Source organism: Podarcis muralis, chromosome 14 (assembly GCF_964188315.1).
Source record: "Podarcis muralis chromosome 14, rPodMur119.hap1.1, whole genome shotgun sequence".
NCBI classification, from domain to species: Eukaryota; Metazoa; Chordata; class Lepidosauria; order Squamata; family Lacertidae; genus Podarcis; species Podarcis muralis.
Window position 1 is genome coordinate 42644933 of NC_135668.1, and position 19429 is coordinate 42664361.

General features: G+C 45.4%; 1 protein-coding gene across 1 annotated transcript in view; it reads left to right on the plus strand.

The window, feature by feature from the left end:
• The window catches only part of MOSMO (modulator of smoothened), a 44733-nt gene that overhangs the window by 18320 nt on the left and 6984 nt on the right, over positions 1 to 19429 (plus strand). The window contains exon 2 of the mRNA XM_028705409.2: positions 16284 to 16496. Within this exon, the coding sequence (XP_028561242.1) occupies positions 16284 to 16496 (213 nt within the window). The remainder of the gene's footprint in view (positions 1 to 16283; positions 16497 to 19429) is intronic.

Genomic DNA, 19429 nt, shown 5'->3' on the forward strand with positions numbered 1-19429 from the left:
GACAGAGGACCATCTTGAGATTGTCTCCCATGTGAAAAGCTTTCCCTTTCCCTTTGCATTGCCATATCTTCACTGCAGGGGTGGAAGACCTGTGGTCCTCCAGATGTTGAACTACAGTTCCCATCATCCCTGACAATGGTGACTGGTGCTCATTTGGAATGGGAGTCAAGCAACATCTGGAAGGGGACAGGTTCTCCATCCGTTCTTTGTTGTGTCCAAATATAATGTGTTAGAACCAAATGCAGGCTAGCTATTGTAATGCTACTAACGCCCCAGTTTATTTACCTCTCCCTGGATGGTCTCTGCTGGCAATTTTTTTGCATGGCTTATCGGGTGTTTTAGTGATTCTTGGTGACAAAGAGTTGTTTACAGTAGTTTGTTGGACTGTTAAAATTAAAATGCACATCAAACAAGAAAAAAAAAATCCAGCACTCAGCAGCAAGATTGGCAACAGATGTTTTTATAACATTATGAAAGTCTAAGTTTACGAGCAGATCAAGTGGAACAGAGCTACAGAAGGGCTATACTGGGGCCAAGGATTGTGTTCAGTAAAATTCCACTACTGCTCACAATGCCATTAACAGTTTCTTTAAAAATTGGGGCAATGTATCCCTTACATTTTGGTATGCCAATTCTTTTCAATCTATATAGCCTTGCTTTCATTCCAAAATAAATCTGTGATCTGTAGTTAAGTACTTATGGGTGGGTTATTTTTTATTTTTATTTTTGGCTTTCTCAAGAATAGTCCAACTTAGCAAGTTTCTGGAATAGAAATGGAGTCCCAGTTACAAAGTGTGAAAACACTGAATCTTGCATTTTGTTCGAAGTTCTTCACACACATCTCTTTAAATTTCCAGGGTTTCCTTTCTCCCATTCAGGTTAATTGGTTCTCTTTAGGCAGTTTTATTAATGTTGGCTCAAAATCTGTCCGCATTTTGCACAGAAAGGATTTATAGGAACTTTTCTTGACCGAAATTGGATCTTGTTGAGGCGTTATGTGTGCAAGGAGACCCATTCAGAAAAAGGGGGAGAAGGCCAAGGTTTTCTTTGGGTTTTGTAAATTGACTACTTTCTGACCCACTTATTTTTAAAATGGGATGCAGGAGCTAGTTCCCACAAAAGTGTAGAGTCTAGATGTTCTCATTCAATATTGCCTTGCTTTTATGTTTTTAATATTTTTCTTTCTTGGCTCTCTTATTTTGAGAGTGGATCCTGTCTTGGGTCACATCCACACCATATATCTAAAGCACATGGCTTCCCCAAAGAACGGTGGGAACTGTAGTTTCAACCCCCACAGAGCTACAATTTCTAGCACTCTTAAATTACAGTTCCTGAGATTCTTTGAGGGGAAGCCATGTGCTTTAAATCTGCTTTACATGTGTAGATGTGACTTTGTTTCTAATTCTCTCATTACTACCTGTGGGAGACTCAGATGACATTTCTAGCTGGCCTTTTGGATCCTGTCATAAAACAGTTTAAAAGGAACAGGGTGATAAAGAAAGCCACAAAATATGGAACCACCCAGAACCTGATAAGTATGTCAGTCAGTTGAGTATAAATGATGTTGACTGCTGAAACAGCCAGGTTTTCACAGCTTGCCAGAAGCCAAGCAGATGGGAAGCCCGGCAGTCAGTCCTCCTCCAAAAGGGCATTTCAGGGTCTGGGTGCCATGACCGAAAAGGCTCTGTCTCTTGTGCTTGTTTTGCCAAATGTAAGATGGGCAGAATACACAGAGCAGGGTTTTTGTTCTGAGGCAGCGTTGGGGTACCTTTCTCAGCCCAAGGGATGCATTATTGCTGACCTTGCTCCTGACACCCGCTCTTGACTTGTGGTCTCTGGGGAGACTCACATGGGGCAGATAGAAAGACCTTAGGAGTCTTGCTTGGCCCCTCGGCCTGAGGTTCCCCATCCATTTTCCAAGTGCATAGGCAGTGGGTGGACTGGTGCTTCTTGTGCTTATAGGGGCAGAGAGGGCCCTGTGTCTTTTCTGTGCCGTTGCTTGCTGTTACTAGCCACCTGGCACGTGCATTTTGAAGAGGGCAAGCCTTCAGAGAAGCCTTGCAAACTTGGTTCAAATGCTAAGACTTTTGACCCACTTGTGTTGGTCAGGAAGCCTGTGTCCTTGTTCCACAGAGCTCCTGTTCCGATGAAAGAGCTCTGAGCAACTATGAATCTTGAGACCCTGCCTGTATATTTGTGTATGTGTGTATTAAAAATGGAATCATGTCGATGGTCTCCCCTTGCTGGGACAACTAACATAGCATCTTTCTGAGTTGCACAGAGCACTGCCTAGTGTTCGTGTCTGGGGTTCTCCTTGGTAGCCTAACTGAAGGTGACTTTCAGACTTATGAGTACTTGCATGCATGTATACTGCCCATGACTGTAATAAACACCATAAAGTGTGAGCAGGAAGAGTGTGTTGGGTGCCTGGTTTCAAAAACAACCAACTCAGTGTTCTGATGTGTGTCTATAGCAGATCCCTGTGTTAAATAGTCTCATTCCCTGCAGAACAGTATTCACTGGGAGATACCTATTTGTACCCTGCTTTGGTACAATACACTTTGAGGTATCCCAAAACTCTGGGCTATTTTGTGAGGCTAATTGTTGGAAGAAGGCTCATTGTTTTTGCTATTTTGCTATTTATTTTTGAGCTTTTATATTGTAAACTGCCTTATGATCCTTGGATGAACAGCAGTATAAAACTTTAATAAATGCTACTGCTACTACCACCATGTGAAATTGTTAGATGTTTTTTCAAACATGAAGCAACTCAAAAGGAAATGTATAGGCCAGCCAGGTTTTGGAGGAAAGGGGTCGAGCTGGAGCTATGTCAAGGTGACTGCTTAAAGCTGTAATATTATGCTCCTTACCTATGAGTAAGCCTCTTTGAACACAACGCGGGTTGTGTCTGAGTGTAGAATTGCACTGTAAATATAAACACAGGGGAAGACTAGAGTATCGGATGAAAGGGCATTCACATGAGGGGCAGCTGGAGGGGGGCAAGGGAATTAGTTAGCTGTCCTTTGGACATTGGTAGCTGTAGAGGAAAAATGTTCAGGGAAGAGCTAGAAAGAAGAAAAAACAATTGCAGAGGATCAAGTCAGTGGAAATGTCTGAACACAACCAAACTTAAAATGAAGACGAGAACAGAGAAACCAGCGAAGACCAGTGAGAAGCATGTCGGGACAAAACCAGGGTGGGAGGAAAAGAGGGAAATGGACTAATCATTTTTAGTAGTGTCTGCAGTAACTGATGGCTAAGCAGCTGAAAAATGCTCTCCTGCCAATGTTAGTGACAAAGCGAGAATCCGTTTGCATGGGGTTTAGGGGCAAGCTTGCTCCTCACCTATCCGTGCCCCCAGCCCCCAGGGCAGGTACCTCCCACTTTGTGAGATGTGGGTTTTATGTAGTTTGGGAGCTTGTGCATGACAGGGATCACTTTACATATCTGCGTGAAGCTAAATATAGCTGCCTTACGCAGGAGCAGAACAGCTGTGTGGTCATTGTAGCTTCTGGCTCCGATGCCCCAGAGCGAGGGCCAGAACTCCTATAACTGGAAAGGTGGAGATTGGAGAACACACTGTTGGTTCATGCAGCAGGCTGGTTACTGGCCTACGTCAACGGTGTCTTTAAAGTTACTTGACATCTCTCTCTTTCTCTCCCTTTCTCGGTGTGTGTTCTCCCCCTTGCAGCCTCTTGCCATTACGAAAACCCAATGTTCCAGATTTCAGTGGCAGTTGTGATTTGCCACAGTGCTGGTGTGTGTGTGTGTGTGTGTGTGTGTGTGTGTGTGTGTGTAAATCATTTCTAGCTCAGTTCAGTATATTAGCTACGGGACAGGCACTTAATTAAACTTTGTGCTAGGCAAGAATACCCTTCGGCATGAGTCCAAATGCTACGCTTCGGTATGCAAGAGCTCAACAAAGTCGTCTTTATGCTTTCCAGAGTGCTGCCCGAGAGTGACTTTTTTCAGTGCCTGCCAGTTCTATCTTGTCTGGAGGCAAACGTTTGGGGAAATGTGCTAGATTCCCCTAAGTGGTAGAGGGGCTGGAGTAGCTTTAAATGTCATTGTGTTAAAGCCCAGGTGGCCATTTTTTTAAAAAGTTTGATTTATTTTATTTGTGAATTGCTTCTCACAAGGCACCCAAAGTGATTTACAGTATAATATACCACATTTTTCCATGTACTAGACAAGGTTTTTTGACTAAAAAAATCATGTCAAAAAACTGGGGTCATCCAGCACATGGGTAGTGGCATGGGGGGAGGGGTAGAAGCGGTGTGCCCACCAGCCAGCCGGTTGGCAGGAGTGCAACTTCCCCTGATGTTGCCACAGTGGGAAACGATCTAGGGAGTGTTTCCTGCACACAGCTGTGTGCGGTGGAGAAGCTGCGTGCTGCCAGCCAGCTGGCTGGCTTCCCCTGATGCCGCTGCATGCGGGAAACACTCCCTAGATCATTTCCCATGCGCAGCGGCATTGGGGGAAATTGCACTCCAGTCAACTGGCTGGCTGGCTTCCCCCGATGCCACTGCGTGGGGGAAACTCTCCCTAGATCATTTCCCGCACACAGCGGCATTGGGGGAACTTGTGCTCCAGCCAACCGGCTGCCACTGCACGCGGGAAATGATCTAGTGAGTGTTTCCTGCCCGCAGCTGCATGGGGGGGGGGAGAAGCTCAACAACTTTGGGTCATCTCCCCTTATTTTCTTAAAACTGAACCCCCCAAAATGGGGTGGGGGTTCCTTATACATGGGGACGTCTTATAGATGGGAAAGTACAGTACATAAAACAATTGCATGTGTAAAATCAATTCAGTTTGCAGACAGATACCAACCGGGATAAAGATTTTAGAAGGTTTGTTGAAAGTGGAACATCTTTAGCAGGTGCCAAAACTCAATAGAGAAGGCATCTGTCTGATATTCATTGGGAGGATAGTCCAAAGGGCCGGTGTTTCCAAGAGCATGCAGAATGGACCTCCTGATATGATGGTACCTGCAGGATGCCCTCTCCTTTAGAATGCAATGATCGCTTGGGCATGCAGACAGTGAGCTGATCTTGGAGGTATCCTGGTCCCAAGCTGTGTAGGGTTTTGTACACCATATACCTAGCCTGGTATCTAATTGGCAGCTGGTGCAACTAATAGCAGTTGTAGGGCGGTTTGCATTGTGGGCTGTGTTGTTGGAGGAAGTTTTGGTGTTCCCCATGGCACCTTACAAAGATTCATATGTATAAGCAAACTGGGCAAGTTTTCTTCTCTCCAGGAACTCACACATGACAACAGCGGTCAATTCTTTTTGTGAGCATAGTTGCAGGACCACACTAATTTAGTAACGCACGCAGTGGTTATTGCACAAATAATAGCTCTGTTCAGATGTTTGCTGAACTATCCTGTTTCCAGTGTCTCTGCCAGCGGTGAGCTTTGTGCGTTGAGAAGGAAGATCTGGTGGAGGAGTCTTTATGCATTCAGCTGAATAATGGGCCTGTCCCTTAAGACCATTTGGCCAAATGCATGAAGATTATTCCTTCACACCTCCCACACACTGCCCATCGGAACAGGGGAAATGGTTTGGAGCTGGCCTGCGTGTGTGGCCACATTGAGACACTCTTCCCAACAGTGCTCCTTGTCTATGGCCTCCTATGCTTTTTTGCCCGCATTTGTGGATCTCTGGAAAGGCACAGTCTGTAATGGCTGTGATATTTTCATGTCAGAGCATCTCTAGAGACTGACATGCTTTTACGGTGCAAGTGCTAAAGGAGTGTGATGATTTCCCATTCTGAGATACTAGTAACTTCCAAATGTGATGTTCCTTGATGCATCCACAGTAAAGAGCTGCTAGTTAAAGAGGGGGAAAGGCCAAAGAGTATTCAGATACATTAGCAATGTTCTCCTCATTGATGGAATAATAAGTCAGTCTCTGACTGGTGCGTTCTGTGCCTTGATTTTCCTCTTAAGCAAGTGATAATGTGCTTTACACCATGTCTGGCAAGAGCTGAAGGTTGTGGAGGTAAGATTTATGAGTTCAGGACACAAAAGTCTGAATATGCTTGCCTCTTAATCAGTAAACAGAACAACCTGCCCGAAGCCCATTTGAAATAAAGCCTCCATCTATCATGCTGTGTTCTGAATATACATTCTCAAATTACATCTTAAGAAGTCACAACAGAAATTGGCTGTATTCAGAGCAATACTAGTAAGGTACAGATATAGGGAATACCCGCACCTCTCTGACTCCAGTTATGGATATACATTTCCTCCTTAGTATTATTAATGTGGAGGGCTTTTTAAAGCATCCGATCTAAATGTAACCTAATGGTTACTCAGACAATATTATTACATTTTCAGACTGTGTGTGTGTGTTCTGAATGGAGTCCATATTTCCCTTGTCACACATCATTTTTATTGCCAACTGTTTCCCACATGCCTATTCATGATGCTTTTTAAAAAGGGGGGGGAGGGGATATGTTGTAAGATAAAGCAATATTGAGTAAAGTGAAGCAGTATTGAGAAAGTTAACTAAGATAAATGTGTATGAGGCTTAGTTATCTCAAACAGGTGAGGACATCAGCTTGTATCTGGCCTGTGCCACTTCAGATGGATGGGGGGGCATGGGGGGTCTCTTATGAATGGATGCATGGCACTTACTCTCTGTACCTAGAGAAAACATAGAATCATAGAATTGTAGAGTTGGAAGGGACTCTGAGGATCATCTAGTCCAACCCCATGCAATGCACGAATCTCATACATTCCCTATACAGTCGTACCTTGAATCTTGGATGCCTTGGCTCCTGAACAAATTGGCTCCCCAACATTCAAAACCTGGAAGTTTGTTTTCCGGTTTACGAATGATTTTCAGAAGCCGAACGTCTGGTGCGGCTTCCAATTGGCTGCAGGATCTTCCTGCAGCCAATCAGAAGCCACACTTTGGTTTCCAAACGTTTTGGAAGTCGAATGGACTTCTGGAACAGATTCCATTCGACTTTCAAGGTACGACTGTACATGGAAAACTCATACGTCAAGGAGAATGTTTCTTTCATAGCCTCCCTGACATTCTAAGTATCTATGAATAATAATTGGTTTTTCTTTACAGCATTCCATCATGAGAGCTCCAGTTAGCAGTTTGAAAGGGTGCAGGCCGGGAACAGTTGTACCTTATTGCCTATTTGTTTTTAAATCAAAGGATTTATTCTCTCACAAACATCTTCTGAAGCATCTTTAGGCAGCGGTTCACCTCTTAAATCAAGCCGAGGGACAAAGCTGCCCAGTCTTTCCTAGGGACTAGAATAAGGAAGAGATTACTTGCATCCTGTGGATGCAGTGCAGGTGTGGGGGAACATTTGGTGCTCTAGAACAGTGTTTCCCAACCTTGGGCCTCCAGCTGTTTTTGGACTACAATTCCCATCATCCCTTGCCACTGGTCTTGCTAGTCAGGGATGATGGGAGTTGTAGTTCAAAAACAGCTGGAGGCCCAAGGTTGGGAAACACTGCTCTAGAAGTTGCTGAACTGAAACTCCCATCATCCCTGGCCTTTGGCCATGCCTGCTGGGGCTGATGGGAGTTGTAGTCCAGTGACAAGTGGAGGGCCAAAGCTTCTTCACAACTGGTGTAGAAGATCTGAAATGCTTTTTCCTCCAATGTTGTGTTCAAAAGCCACCTCCTAGAAATCCTCTTTTCCAAACTAGTGGAGGAGGATTTAAAACTGGATCTTTAGCATCCGTATTTGACAACTCTGTGAGGCAGGTGAGGCTGAGAGCTAGGAATTGGTCCAATATCACCCAGTGGATGTGTGGATCTCGACCAGCATCCTAACCATTGCACCGTACTGCCTCTTTTTTGTGGCTGTAGATAGATTTGTAACTTGCAGGACAGCAGTAATCTCCAAAACTGCTGAGAATCTTACAGATAAGTTGGTGAATGTGGCTGCTGGAGACTAACTGATGTAATGCTGTTGACATTCTACTGAACTTTAACTGCTGTATGTAATTGTGTGTTACTGGAAGAACTTGCAGTGACCTTTTGGTTAATGCACATAAACTGTCTTTGACTTTGTCTCTCTTGAACCTGCTGCCTTTCATTGATTCTCATTGGGTGCTTGCAATTTCCAGTATTATGAAGTATTTTATAAAGTCTAGCCTTTAGTTCCTCTCCCCCCACCTCAACTGAAAATCCCCAGACACTGCCGCCTTTCCTTGCAGCCTGTTGATCCTGCAACCTGTTGATCATTTTCTGGTGCCTTTGCCATACACCTCTTCCAGCTCTAAGGCACCTGCTTCTTGGAGATTGGGCAAACCAGGCATCCAAGACATTGGGTTGTAGCCAGCTAATGTTTACTCAGATCCATTAATTTCAATAGGTCTACTCTAGGTTGGTCCACTGGGTACTAAGAGCAAAGCATCCCAGAGTTCCCTGGGAAGAGGGATGGATTGATTAAATCACTCAGGGAACTATTGCTCTGGGAGAGGAAATAGGGGTTTCCTAACAACTCTCAGCACCCTTAACACTTCCCAGGATTCCCTGTGGGAAACCCTGGCTGTTAAATTGGTATCATGGTGATTTAAATACTGCAGATGTTCCCCTAAGTAAAAGGCAGCTTCCTGAGACGCTTGGTATGGCTCCATAGGACATATTTATTCATTTATTTTATTTATGTACAGTGGTACCTTGGGTTAAGAACTTAATTCGTTCTGGAGGTCTGTTTTTAACCTGAAACTGTTCTTAACCTGAGGTACCACTTTAGCTAATGGGGCCTCCTGCTGCTGCTGCGTGATTTCTGTTCTCATCCTGAAGCAAAGTTCTTAACCCGAGGTACTATTTCTGGGTTAGCGGAATTTGTAACCTGAAGCGTCTGTAACCCGGGGTACCACTGTACCACCCTTTATCCAAAGATCCCAGGCTGGTGTACAACATTCAGAACACAATAGACAGAGCATAATAAAAAACATAATACACAGCATAATAATAAAATAATCATAATAACAGTCCCCCGCCCACATTTAATAGGCCGTAGATTATTGAGTGGCCAAAGGCCTGGGTAAAGAGCAATGGCTTTGCCTGGTGCCTAAAGTCATATATCGATGGCGCTGGGTGAACTTCTCCGGGGAGAGCATTCCACAGTCGGCTTTGGGGGCTCTGCTTCCTCCTCCCTTGGCCATAGATAAGCAGTATAAAGAGAAAGCAGTCTCTTACCAGTAACAGAACTGTTTAATGAACACAGCAAAAGAACAAGTGCCCCTTCTCAGAGTGCAGGTGCTCCCAATTCCGGTTCCGCCCACTTCCCTCTAGTCACTTCCGCCCTCTCGTCTCCTAGCCACCTGATCTCTCAACCATTGAGCCTTTTGCACAGTTACCTTAACTAATCTTCTAGCCTTGGGACTGAGAGGCTGCCCATCTTCCAGTGATAGAGAGTCTGCTAGCTCACTCTCTTCCCATTCTTCTTGCTGTTCACCTCCCAGTTCTGCCCAACTGTTGTCTTGCAATCTGTGCCCCTCCGTGAACCATTGTTCCAAATCCACACTACTCCACTGCTCCTGTGGAGTTTCAGGATCCTGGCCATGAGCAGGGGGAGGGGTAGGCTCCCACCGTTCCTCACCAGAGTTCTGCTCCTCAGCCTGGTCTCTGACAGTTGGGGAGCCACCACAGTAAAAGCCTGTTCTCATGTTGCCACCCTCCAAACCTCTTGGGGAGCGAGGACATGGAGAAGGGCCTCAGATGGCAAGCGCAGGGTTTGAGTCGGTTTGTAAGTCCGTCCTTAAGGTAATGAGGTACTGAGCCATGTAAGGCTTTATAGGTCAGCCCCAGCACTTTGAATTGGGCCCAGAAAGTAATTGGCAGCCAGCTTGAACTGTATATGTATGGAGTCAATAAGTAAGGTAAAGGACCCCTGGACAGTTAAGTCCAGTCAAAGGTAACTATGGGGTTGTGGTGCTCATCTCGCTTTCAGGCCGAGGGAGACGGTCTTTGTCCACAGACAGTTTTCCGGGTCATGTGGCCAGCATGACTAAACCACTACTGAGAGCCAGTGTGGTGTAGTGGTTAAGAGCAGTAGTCACGTAATCTGGGTAACCGGGTTCGCGTCTCTGCTCTTCCACATGCAGCTGCTGGGTGACCTTGGGCCAGTCATACTTCTTTGAAGTCTCTCAGCCCCACTCACCTCACAGAGTGTTTGTTGTGGGGGAGGAAGGGAAAGGAGAATGTTAGCCGCTTTGAGACTCCTTAAAGGGAGTGAAAGGCGGGATATCAAATCCAAACTCCTCTTCTTCTACTGATGCACGGAGGACCATGATGAGTGCCAGAGCACATGGAAACGCCATTTACCTTCCCACTGCAGTGGTACCTATTTATCTACTTGCACTGGCATGCTTTCTAACTGCTAGGTTGGCAGGAGCTGGGACAGAGCAACGGGAGCTCACCCCGTTGTGGGGATTCGAACCGCCGACCTTCTGATCAGCAAGCCCAACAGGCTCAGTGGTTTAGACCACAGCGCCACCCACGTTACCACCAACTGTAAGAATGACTCTTACTTGATGAATGACTCTTGTTTAGGGCCCATCTACATCAGTATTGGCCACACTGACTGGCAGCAGCGCTCCAGGGTTCCAGACAACTCTTCTCCCCAGCCCTACCTGGAGATGTTGCGAGTTGAACCTGCAGGTGCTTCACCACTGAACTATATCCCTTCCCCCCACCCCCAAGGGAGCTGTTTTATGCATTCACCTTTGCCTCCTAGCATTCTTGGACCCCCTGAAGTTCCCTTCCCTCTTTCCTATTTGTATACTCTTCAGAACAAGGGCTAAGGGTGTCTTCAGATGCTGCTGCATTACAAATTATTCATCACAATTTTTGTTCTGCCTTTGGGGGGGTAGGAGGGGTGGCACTGTTAATGCTGTGCTCTCAGCCCTGAGCCCGTCTGAATAATTCAAAGGTGTTAAGAAGTGGGAGAAGAGGCAGGTGCCACTGTCTGTGTTTTTCCTTCCTTTTTATTGTAGGCACTTCCTTTTTTTTGTTGTTGCCTAGGAAACCAGCGTTGGCTGGCATGTTGATGATCAGGTGGAATCCAAAGTAGCTTCAGCTGTCAAAGGTATATTCCACCTCTGTGAAATTATCTCTGCTGATCAATTGAATAGCCCAGGTTTTTATCGCCTTTGCTAACTTATGGACACCTTCCCTCTAGCTCCACTTCTCCTTTCTAAGTTTTGGCCTAAATCTGCAGTCCAAATAATTATCTCTTTGAAATAGTCTCCAATGTTAACGGGTCCAGCAATGTGTCTTAATCAGAGTTCTAAGACATGAAGAAAAGCATTGATGGCCCTCTAAAGATGACCTGATAATCCCTATTCACATGAACAAGAAATTTAGAAATGCTGGGCTGTGGGAAGTGATATTCGCTGACTCCCTTGGCTCATTCTTACAATCAAGAGTTCATCTCCGACTGCCTCCATCAAGAAGGGATGGGGATGACTTTCACTGTCCTCTTGTCAACATCTCTTGGAGTCTTGGGATCATCTAGAACAGGCATCCCCAAACTCGGCCCTCCAGATGTTTTGGGACTACAACTCCCATCATCCCTAGCTAACAGGACCAGTGGTCAGGGATGATGGGAATTGTAGCCCCAAAACATCTGGAGGGCCGAGTTTGGGGGTGCCTGATCTATTCTAGAATATTCTTGGTCAATCTTTTCCATTGGGCTCCTGAAATATTGTCTTTAATCTCTTTCAGTCTTTTAAAATGACATGGTGCCAATGACAGATGTGTTTGAGGAGTCCTGGCATTATGCACATCTCTTAACTCGGTGGTGTTCGCATGGTTAATACAGCCATTCTGTCTTATGCCCCACCCTGTTTGTTAAGATTATCCTCTGTTGTCTAGCTGACTTTCCCTTCGATTCTCTTAGCCTTCTAGTGAGCCCCAGCATCACACACAGGTGCTGTTTTTTGTTTTTATGGAATTCTGAAATCCACCAAAATAACACAGTGTTACCACTGTGTGAAAGGGATATTTCAAAGAGATCCTGGTCTTAGCAGAGATTGTTGACCTTACCACACCCCTTTGATTTAGTTGCTGAGTCAGTCCTCCAACTGTGTAAAAAAATGGGAGTTGAAACAGATTAATGAGTTGTTATCCCAGATACCCCCTCAAATCATGTTCCTGGAAATGTGCATTGATGTTTGCAAGGAAGGTCTGTGCGTGCAAATAATTCAGGGAGAACTTAATTAATAATAGTTACATTATGAATTGAGGGGCAATAAGAGAAGTGTTGGCTTTCACCCAAAAGAGAGAGTTTACTTTGGCTCAGCAGCTGCCCATTTGAGGATGTTCAGTAGGCACGACTTCTTTTGCCATTTACTTCCACGTCTTCCTCCTGGCACCTGGGTGGTGGACATTAGATACTACCAATTTTAGGTGACGATGGGTGGCTTGTCTGTTGCTACAGCCTGAGCCTTTAAAGTTAAGCTAGGTTCATTCCTCCGTGCAAATTCTCACCTGCAATAACATTCCTGCTGGCCAGCATAGGGTCCATGGAGACTCTGCTGGCTGCTTAGGTCTCCACATGTTTAACTGAGTGGAAGTAAACAAGCCGTCCTTTTGATGCTCCCTATGGAAGAGATTCCACCAACCTCCGTTCTTTGCAGAGTTCAATGGAAAACACAGAACACTCTTGTTTTTCCCCCCTGCTGTGAATTCATCCAGCTCTTTCTAGGAAGGAAAGGCTGCCCTCTCACGCAGTTGCTCAGTTATACTGTAGCCCGGACAATGTTGTCTTTTGAGAATCGTTGTCTTGAAACAGAGGTTGAGTTGTCACTACCCTACCTTTTACAAGAATGGTTGGGATTCAGTTTCCCATACAGAGATCTATGGCAGGGCAGTGAATGGGCCTCTTTCTCTTCAAATGACAGGGAAATAATTTGTCACAAGTGGTTTGCAGGCATTATTCCCTTTGAGGGGGTTCTTTTTTGTTGATTCTTCCCATAAACCCTGAAAATTTATTATTATTATTATAAAGCTAGTTGGTAACATTTGCATTAATTTAATAGCAATTACAGGCATGTTGTTTTTAGTTTCCTTGCATAGGCTGTAGCTTGGGGTGTATATGACATTTGCAGGTTTCCCTATAAAGCAGACCTCCCCCCCCCCCCAAGAGTAATCCTGCACAGCAGCTGTGACCCAGCAGTTCCAGACCCCTCCAGATCTCCTGTCTTGGATTGCCAAAGAAGTCCAAATTCGTGTCTTACAAAAGCAGGTTTACTGGCTTCTTTTGATCTCTTCTGAGGAGGGGAGTGTAGCTGTTGATGGCTTTTATTCAGTTTGATAAAAGTATATTGGAACGAGACGTGCTCAGATACACATAATGCCTGTGCTCAGCGGAGATTATATAGCGTACGTAGGTGGGTTCAGAATTCAAAAAGGATCTTGTAGATCTGCAAAAGTGATTCAAAGGATCAGACAATTGGAGCATCTTCCCTCTGATAAAAGATTAAAGTGTTCGACATTTCTTAGTTCATTTCAAGTCATGGCGGTGGGTGGGGATGAAGACACACAATAGGGGAGGGATGGGGGAGCCCCATTTCCCATCAACCCCAGTAGTCAGGTGGTCAAGTTGGAATCCAGCAGTGTCTAGAGGGAGACGGACTCTCTTTCCCTGCAAGTGGGACTTGTAAAATACAGTGGAACCTCGCAAGACGAATGCCTTGCAAGATAAAAAACTCGCTAGACGAAAGGGTTTTTTGTTTTTTGAGCTGCTTCGCAAGACGATTTTCCCTATGGGCTTGCTTCGCAAGACGGAAACGTCTTGCAAGTTTGTTTCCTTTTTCTTAACACCGTTAATACAGTTGCGACTTGACTTCGAGGAGCAACTCATAGCACGCGGTGTGGTAGCCTTTTTTGAGGTTTTTGAAGACTTTGGTGATTTTTGAAGCTTTTCCAAAACTTTCCCGACACCGTGCTTCGCAAGACGAAAAAAACCGCAAGACGACAAAACTCGCGGAACGAATTAATTTCGTCTTGCGAGGCACCACTGTATGTGTGATACTGAGAAAGTGGGTAGAGAGGATCTGTCCCTTTCCTACAAAATAAGAACTTGGCAAAACTGATTCCACCCAATCTAAACCTACTCTAACCCTGGCCCACAACCTCATACATTCCCCCTCCTAGGCCCACCAAGGGTCTTTCCCCCTTTTCCCTCCCTCTACCTATTTCTTGCCCAGGCCCCTGGTTGGCAATATTGCCATTCCTCAGGCCAAAAACATAAGAAAAGCCCCAGTGGATCAGGCCAGTAGCCTTTTTGGTTCAGTACCCTGTTCTCACAGTGGCCAACCAAATGCCAGTGGGAAACCAGTAGGCGGGATTCAAGCACAAGAACACTTCCCTCCATGCAGCCCCTGCCATAGTTTCCAGCAACTGGTGATACTCAGCAACCAACATAGCTGTCATGGCTAGCAGCCATTGGTAGCCCCAACAGAACATGCTCATTCCTCATCTGGGACGATAACCCCAAACCATTTTATTGAATACTGAAACTTCTCACACCGTAGAAAATAGGGCCGGAAATAGTGAGAATGCTCATATCTGTGGGTGCACAGGAGCTAAGTAGGATTTGCAAGGTAATTGGTTTCAACTTGTTAAACTATTTGCATCTGGAGTACACTAAGTGAGATTTGTTCAAACGAGAATGCTTTGCTCTTAGCTAACAAGAAGGACCTGAATTCTGTGCTGTAAACACATGCAGTCGTGTCATGCTGGCCTGCTCCTTTCGTGAAGGCGGCTAAATTGAAATAGATCTCCCAGCGCCAAGCGAGGCGTATTAATTGCACAGCCTTATTCTATTATCTTTGGCCTAATTTTCCGGAAAATGAAGGCTGTGCGCTGTGGCAAATCATTAGGACATTTGTAACAATCAAGAGTAGCCTTTGCTGTTATGTGAGGCATTTAGAGCTGTGTCAACTGACCTTTTCATTTGCCCACAATCTGTGCAGCTCTTTTTGGAAAGCTTCTGGTTTGAATGGAAAATGCGCAGCTTGGAAAATTCCACTAATTTTCTACCTGCAGGTGGTGTCTAGAACAGGAGACCCCAGGCTGCCAGCCTATAGACCTTGCATTGCAGTTTATAGCCAGCCATACCCAAATTCCTACTGTGGACAAGTTGTTGTTAGAGATGCTAGTGGCAAAAAAGGGCAGGGATATGTGGAATCTGACAACAATTCCAAACTGCTAGCTTTGGTTGCAGGGAGGCAACATCTGCCCTGTGGTGAACAAGCAGATGAGCGTGAGGATTGTCCGTGTTGATGCATTTGCAATTTGGTGGCCTCTGTTACAGACTTGGCGGAGCCCATTCTCAAGAGAATTCCTTAACACTGCAACTGTGACATCTGAACAGTGACTATTGTGTTTGCCTGTGTGCATTTCCCACAAACAGACAATGACTCTGCCTGCAGGTGCTTTTAATCCAATTGTGTTATAGTTAGTCTTAAGGGAGGAGTCATTAAACCGTACAGATCACAAGGCTTTTTTTTCTCCCCTTCAGTGTTAAACCTTTTAACTTCATGCCCGAAGGTGAGTGGGCAGCAAGTTGGAGCTGAGAAGAAAACGTCCTCTGCTTTGAAATGCATCAGTTTCCTGGGCTAACCATGCTGTCTAGATGCACTGATTCTTTTTTTCCTCTGTCTTGGGTCACTCTTGCTATCTGCAAGCTTTATTCAAGTGGTCCGCGGCATGCCTCTGGATTGTTGGTTGAGGATGGGAAATGGCACAACCATCACATTAAATGTTCATAGTGATTTTTACCTGTATTTTTTATTCTTTTTATTTATTACATTGTATTCGCTGCATTCTGTGGCATTCAAATTGCAATACAGTAAAATGCAAATGAAGCAATAAAGTGAGATTGAAAATCATACAGCATTTAGCACAGCACAGTACAGTTGCTACAAAGGACAGAAAAATCCTCAGGTGGCCCACTGAGGTGCTCAGGAATTTTCAGGTGGTCTATGGAGGGGGAAACGTTGGGAGCCACTGATATAAACTTTCTACAAAATGGCTACTAGTCTCTTGGTTCAGAGGCTATGTGCCACACAATGTCAGCTGCCAGGTCGCAACAATGGCCAGAAGGGCTGTTAGCTTAATTCCCCCCAGAAATACCTGGGTGGCCATTGTAGGGGGAGACAGGATTGACTTTGGGGGTGACAAGCCAGGGCTGCTCCTAACTCCTTGTTTTGAGGAAGCAGTTGAGGACGGGCAGAGAGAGTAAAAGGCACACCGGTTAATGGGTTCTTGTCTTGTCGTGTGTGTCGTTTCAGGTGCTCTCACAGTTGGCCTTGTGCGACAGTGTCAAACCATTCATGGACGTGACAGGACCTGTATTCCTCCACGGTTGCCTCCTGAGTGGGTCACCACCTTGTTTTTCATCATCATGGGAATCATTTCACTGACTGTCACATGTGGCTTGCTAGTGGCTTCCCACTGGCGAAGAGAAGCAACTAAATACGCACGCTGGATAGCATTCACTGGAAGTAAGTCTGCCTTCTGGGCTCTGGAGTAGATCTGGCAGCAGGCCAAACCTCTGGGAGTCACCTTGTCTTTTGGGAAGTCAACAGAGGGGAGCCCCTGCGTCTGAGATGTTTCCGAACACCTTCCTCGTAACTTGAATCCCCATGTGGACCCTCCTTTCCCTGGCAGGAAGCTGAAAACTCTTCTCTGTTTGCAAGAAACCTGCATGTACTGACTCCTTCTCCAGCATAGAAAAGGCCAATGGCAAACCTATAGCACCTGCCATTGGTTTCTGTGACCTGAAAGAAGGAAGGGTTTATTAGATTTTATATTCCCCCCAAGGAGGTCTAGGTAGGATACATTCTGAGTTTGGGGGGTGGGGGGTAAGGCTCTTTTCTCTCATACACAACTAGGTTGCAGTATACTAGTTTCGTCCCTACTGCTAAGCCTAATTTGGGTTCCTCTGTCAAAGGTCAGCACGCTAACAGTGGAGGGCATGGCTGGCTGAGTGGAACAAAGTGAAAAGGAGCATTCCACCAGGCAATAGTTCAGAATTTTTCCACTCCCTTTTCAGAGCCACCTGAGCCCATGATCAACCACAACATCTTGTGGCAATGAATTCAATACATTAATTAGGCCTCCCACACAGCCAGCCTTTAGGTACAGCTTTGTGCAGCCCATGAAGGTATACAAGGGAAGTCTGCAAGCCCCTGCTGTTCAGATCAAAAGGTCTTGAGGCAGAGATGGCGCTGTTTCCCTCATCAAACTCCTTCATATCCAAAGCAGAAGCAGATTTCCCCTGCTCTAGTGCAGCTCCTTCTTCAAGCCCCGTAAACCAAATATTGGCTACTTCATTGAATGCTGCTGAACATGAAACTCACTGTCCACACAGGATCCAAAAAGACTCACAGTCCTTGTTTGCAATATTCACTTAGTTTTAACTGTCTACAAGTCAGGCTCATCTGTCAACTTTTTTTTTTAAACTGGCACCTGTTAAGTATGAATGCAGATTAATAGCAATGGCTGCTGAGTTACACAGTACTTGCACTGGTGGCTGGTGACTGTTGGAGCTGGTGGGGCATAAGGCGGGGAGGCCAGTGGTAGGTGGAGTCAGTGCCAGTGATAAGCAGAGCCAATTACTTCGGGTTTTGCCCTTGTCCTTCTCCCTGCTGAGTTCTACAAGGAGCAATGCTGAAACTGAAGAGGAGGAAGTTTACAGCCTGTGCCCCCTCTTGAACTGGTTGCTTAGCAGTTCTTGTTTTATCTGTAAGCCACTTGAGTCCCATTAAGGAAAAGGTGGGGTATCATTAATAATAATAATAATAATAATAATAATAATAATAATAATAATGGGCTGTTTGAGGGCACACTGAAGGTGGTTGGGCATTTGTCCTTATGGACCAGCCTCCACTGAGCATATGCAAGCTGTCTTTGATCAAACCTATTTCTCACTCCACAAGTTAGAACTTACCCCATATTCACAAGCCATCAGTCACTGTGGGCTAGCAGTGCAGGTTGGGAAATTTGAGCTGGACTGATCTCCTTTCACAAATATTTGCCCACCCAGGAAGATCAGAAATACTGCTTTCCATGAAGCACCCTTCTCCAAACTATTGCACATGTTTGGGGGTGGGTAATTGGAAGCTTATCTCTTTACGCAGACTAATTATAACAGATAGGATCCGTTTTGAAAAATGGAGTAGGTGCACATGCATGTTTTAATAGGATTGCTTTATTCCCTGCTTTTTGTTCTAGTCAACAACAGTTTCACCTATACCAGAAACCAATTTTCTGCAAGTGTCTGAGCCTAATCTACTGCAGGATTTTGAATATCCCCAAGTAAAAACACTACATTATCTAAAAGACAGACTCAGAATGCCCTGGGCAGCTGCATACAGTATCACTGAGAGCTAGCGTAAATAGAAAAATGGATAAAAGGGGGAATGCGGCATTGTGGAGTTTTGGGGGTTCATACTCACCCTTTTTTCTTAAATAATATACTGCTGCAAGCCTGAGTTTGCTGAGACCTCCTTCTAAAGGAACATCAGAAATGGAGTAGAAATGTTGGAGGAGAGGGCAGTACTGTCAGTGGGTACTTGATGGTGGTGCAGAGCTCAGGTGCAGTCGGCCTTTCTCTGAATTCTGTTTGCTGAGAGAGGGGCTCCTTTTCCCTATTGCCCCATGGTTGCCATGCCAGAAACGTCATGACTTCTGGGAGGCACTCTGGTTCAATGGTAGAGCCAGCCAACTCTGATTCTCTACTTTGCATGCAGAAGGTCCCCTACTCAGTCTCTCGTATCCCCCAGTTAAAAGGTTTAGGTATCAAGTGATGAGGAAAAACCTCTACCTGAGACCCTGGTGAGCTATTGCCATTTGGAATGGACAGTTGTACCAAGCTAGATGGGTAGGTGGTCTGACCAGGTGCATGTCCACTTCTGATAAGCCATACGATGGGCATAATGCTCCTTTTGTGCTCTACAGCGGGAGGGGAGTGATGCAACTGTATTGGGAGGAAGAGCCTGGCCAAGGTTGAAGGTTATCTACACTGGGTCAGCAAGCCTAGAATTTTATCCTGTGTGATCCCTTGGGAGCATGACATTCCCAAGAGCAGGTATCCCCTCCTTACCTCACATCTGGGACCCACACAGGCAGTGGGATAGGGCAGTAGAATAGGCTGAAGGCTTGTTTATTCCAGAGTGTGCTGTGCCTCTGACCCGAGCCAAATCAAGCAGAAGCCAAGTGGGCTGTTTTCCAAACCTCCTGGTCAGCGCACACCCCTATCCTGTTCTCTTAGCAGTGTTCATTTGGGTGCCGAATTAACAGAAAGCTTTAAGCTCCCTCTAGTGGTTTTTCAGCTGGAGTCCTGATAAACTGAATTAAGACTGGATTGGTAGACTGTCTGTTTCAGGTAGGTGTCCTATGGCTACTATAGCGTTCTTTCTTTGACATGAGAAGC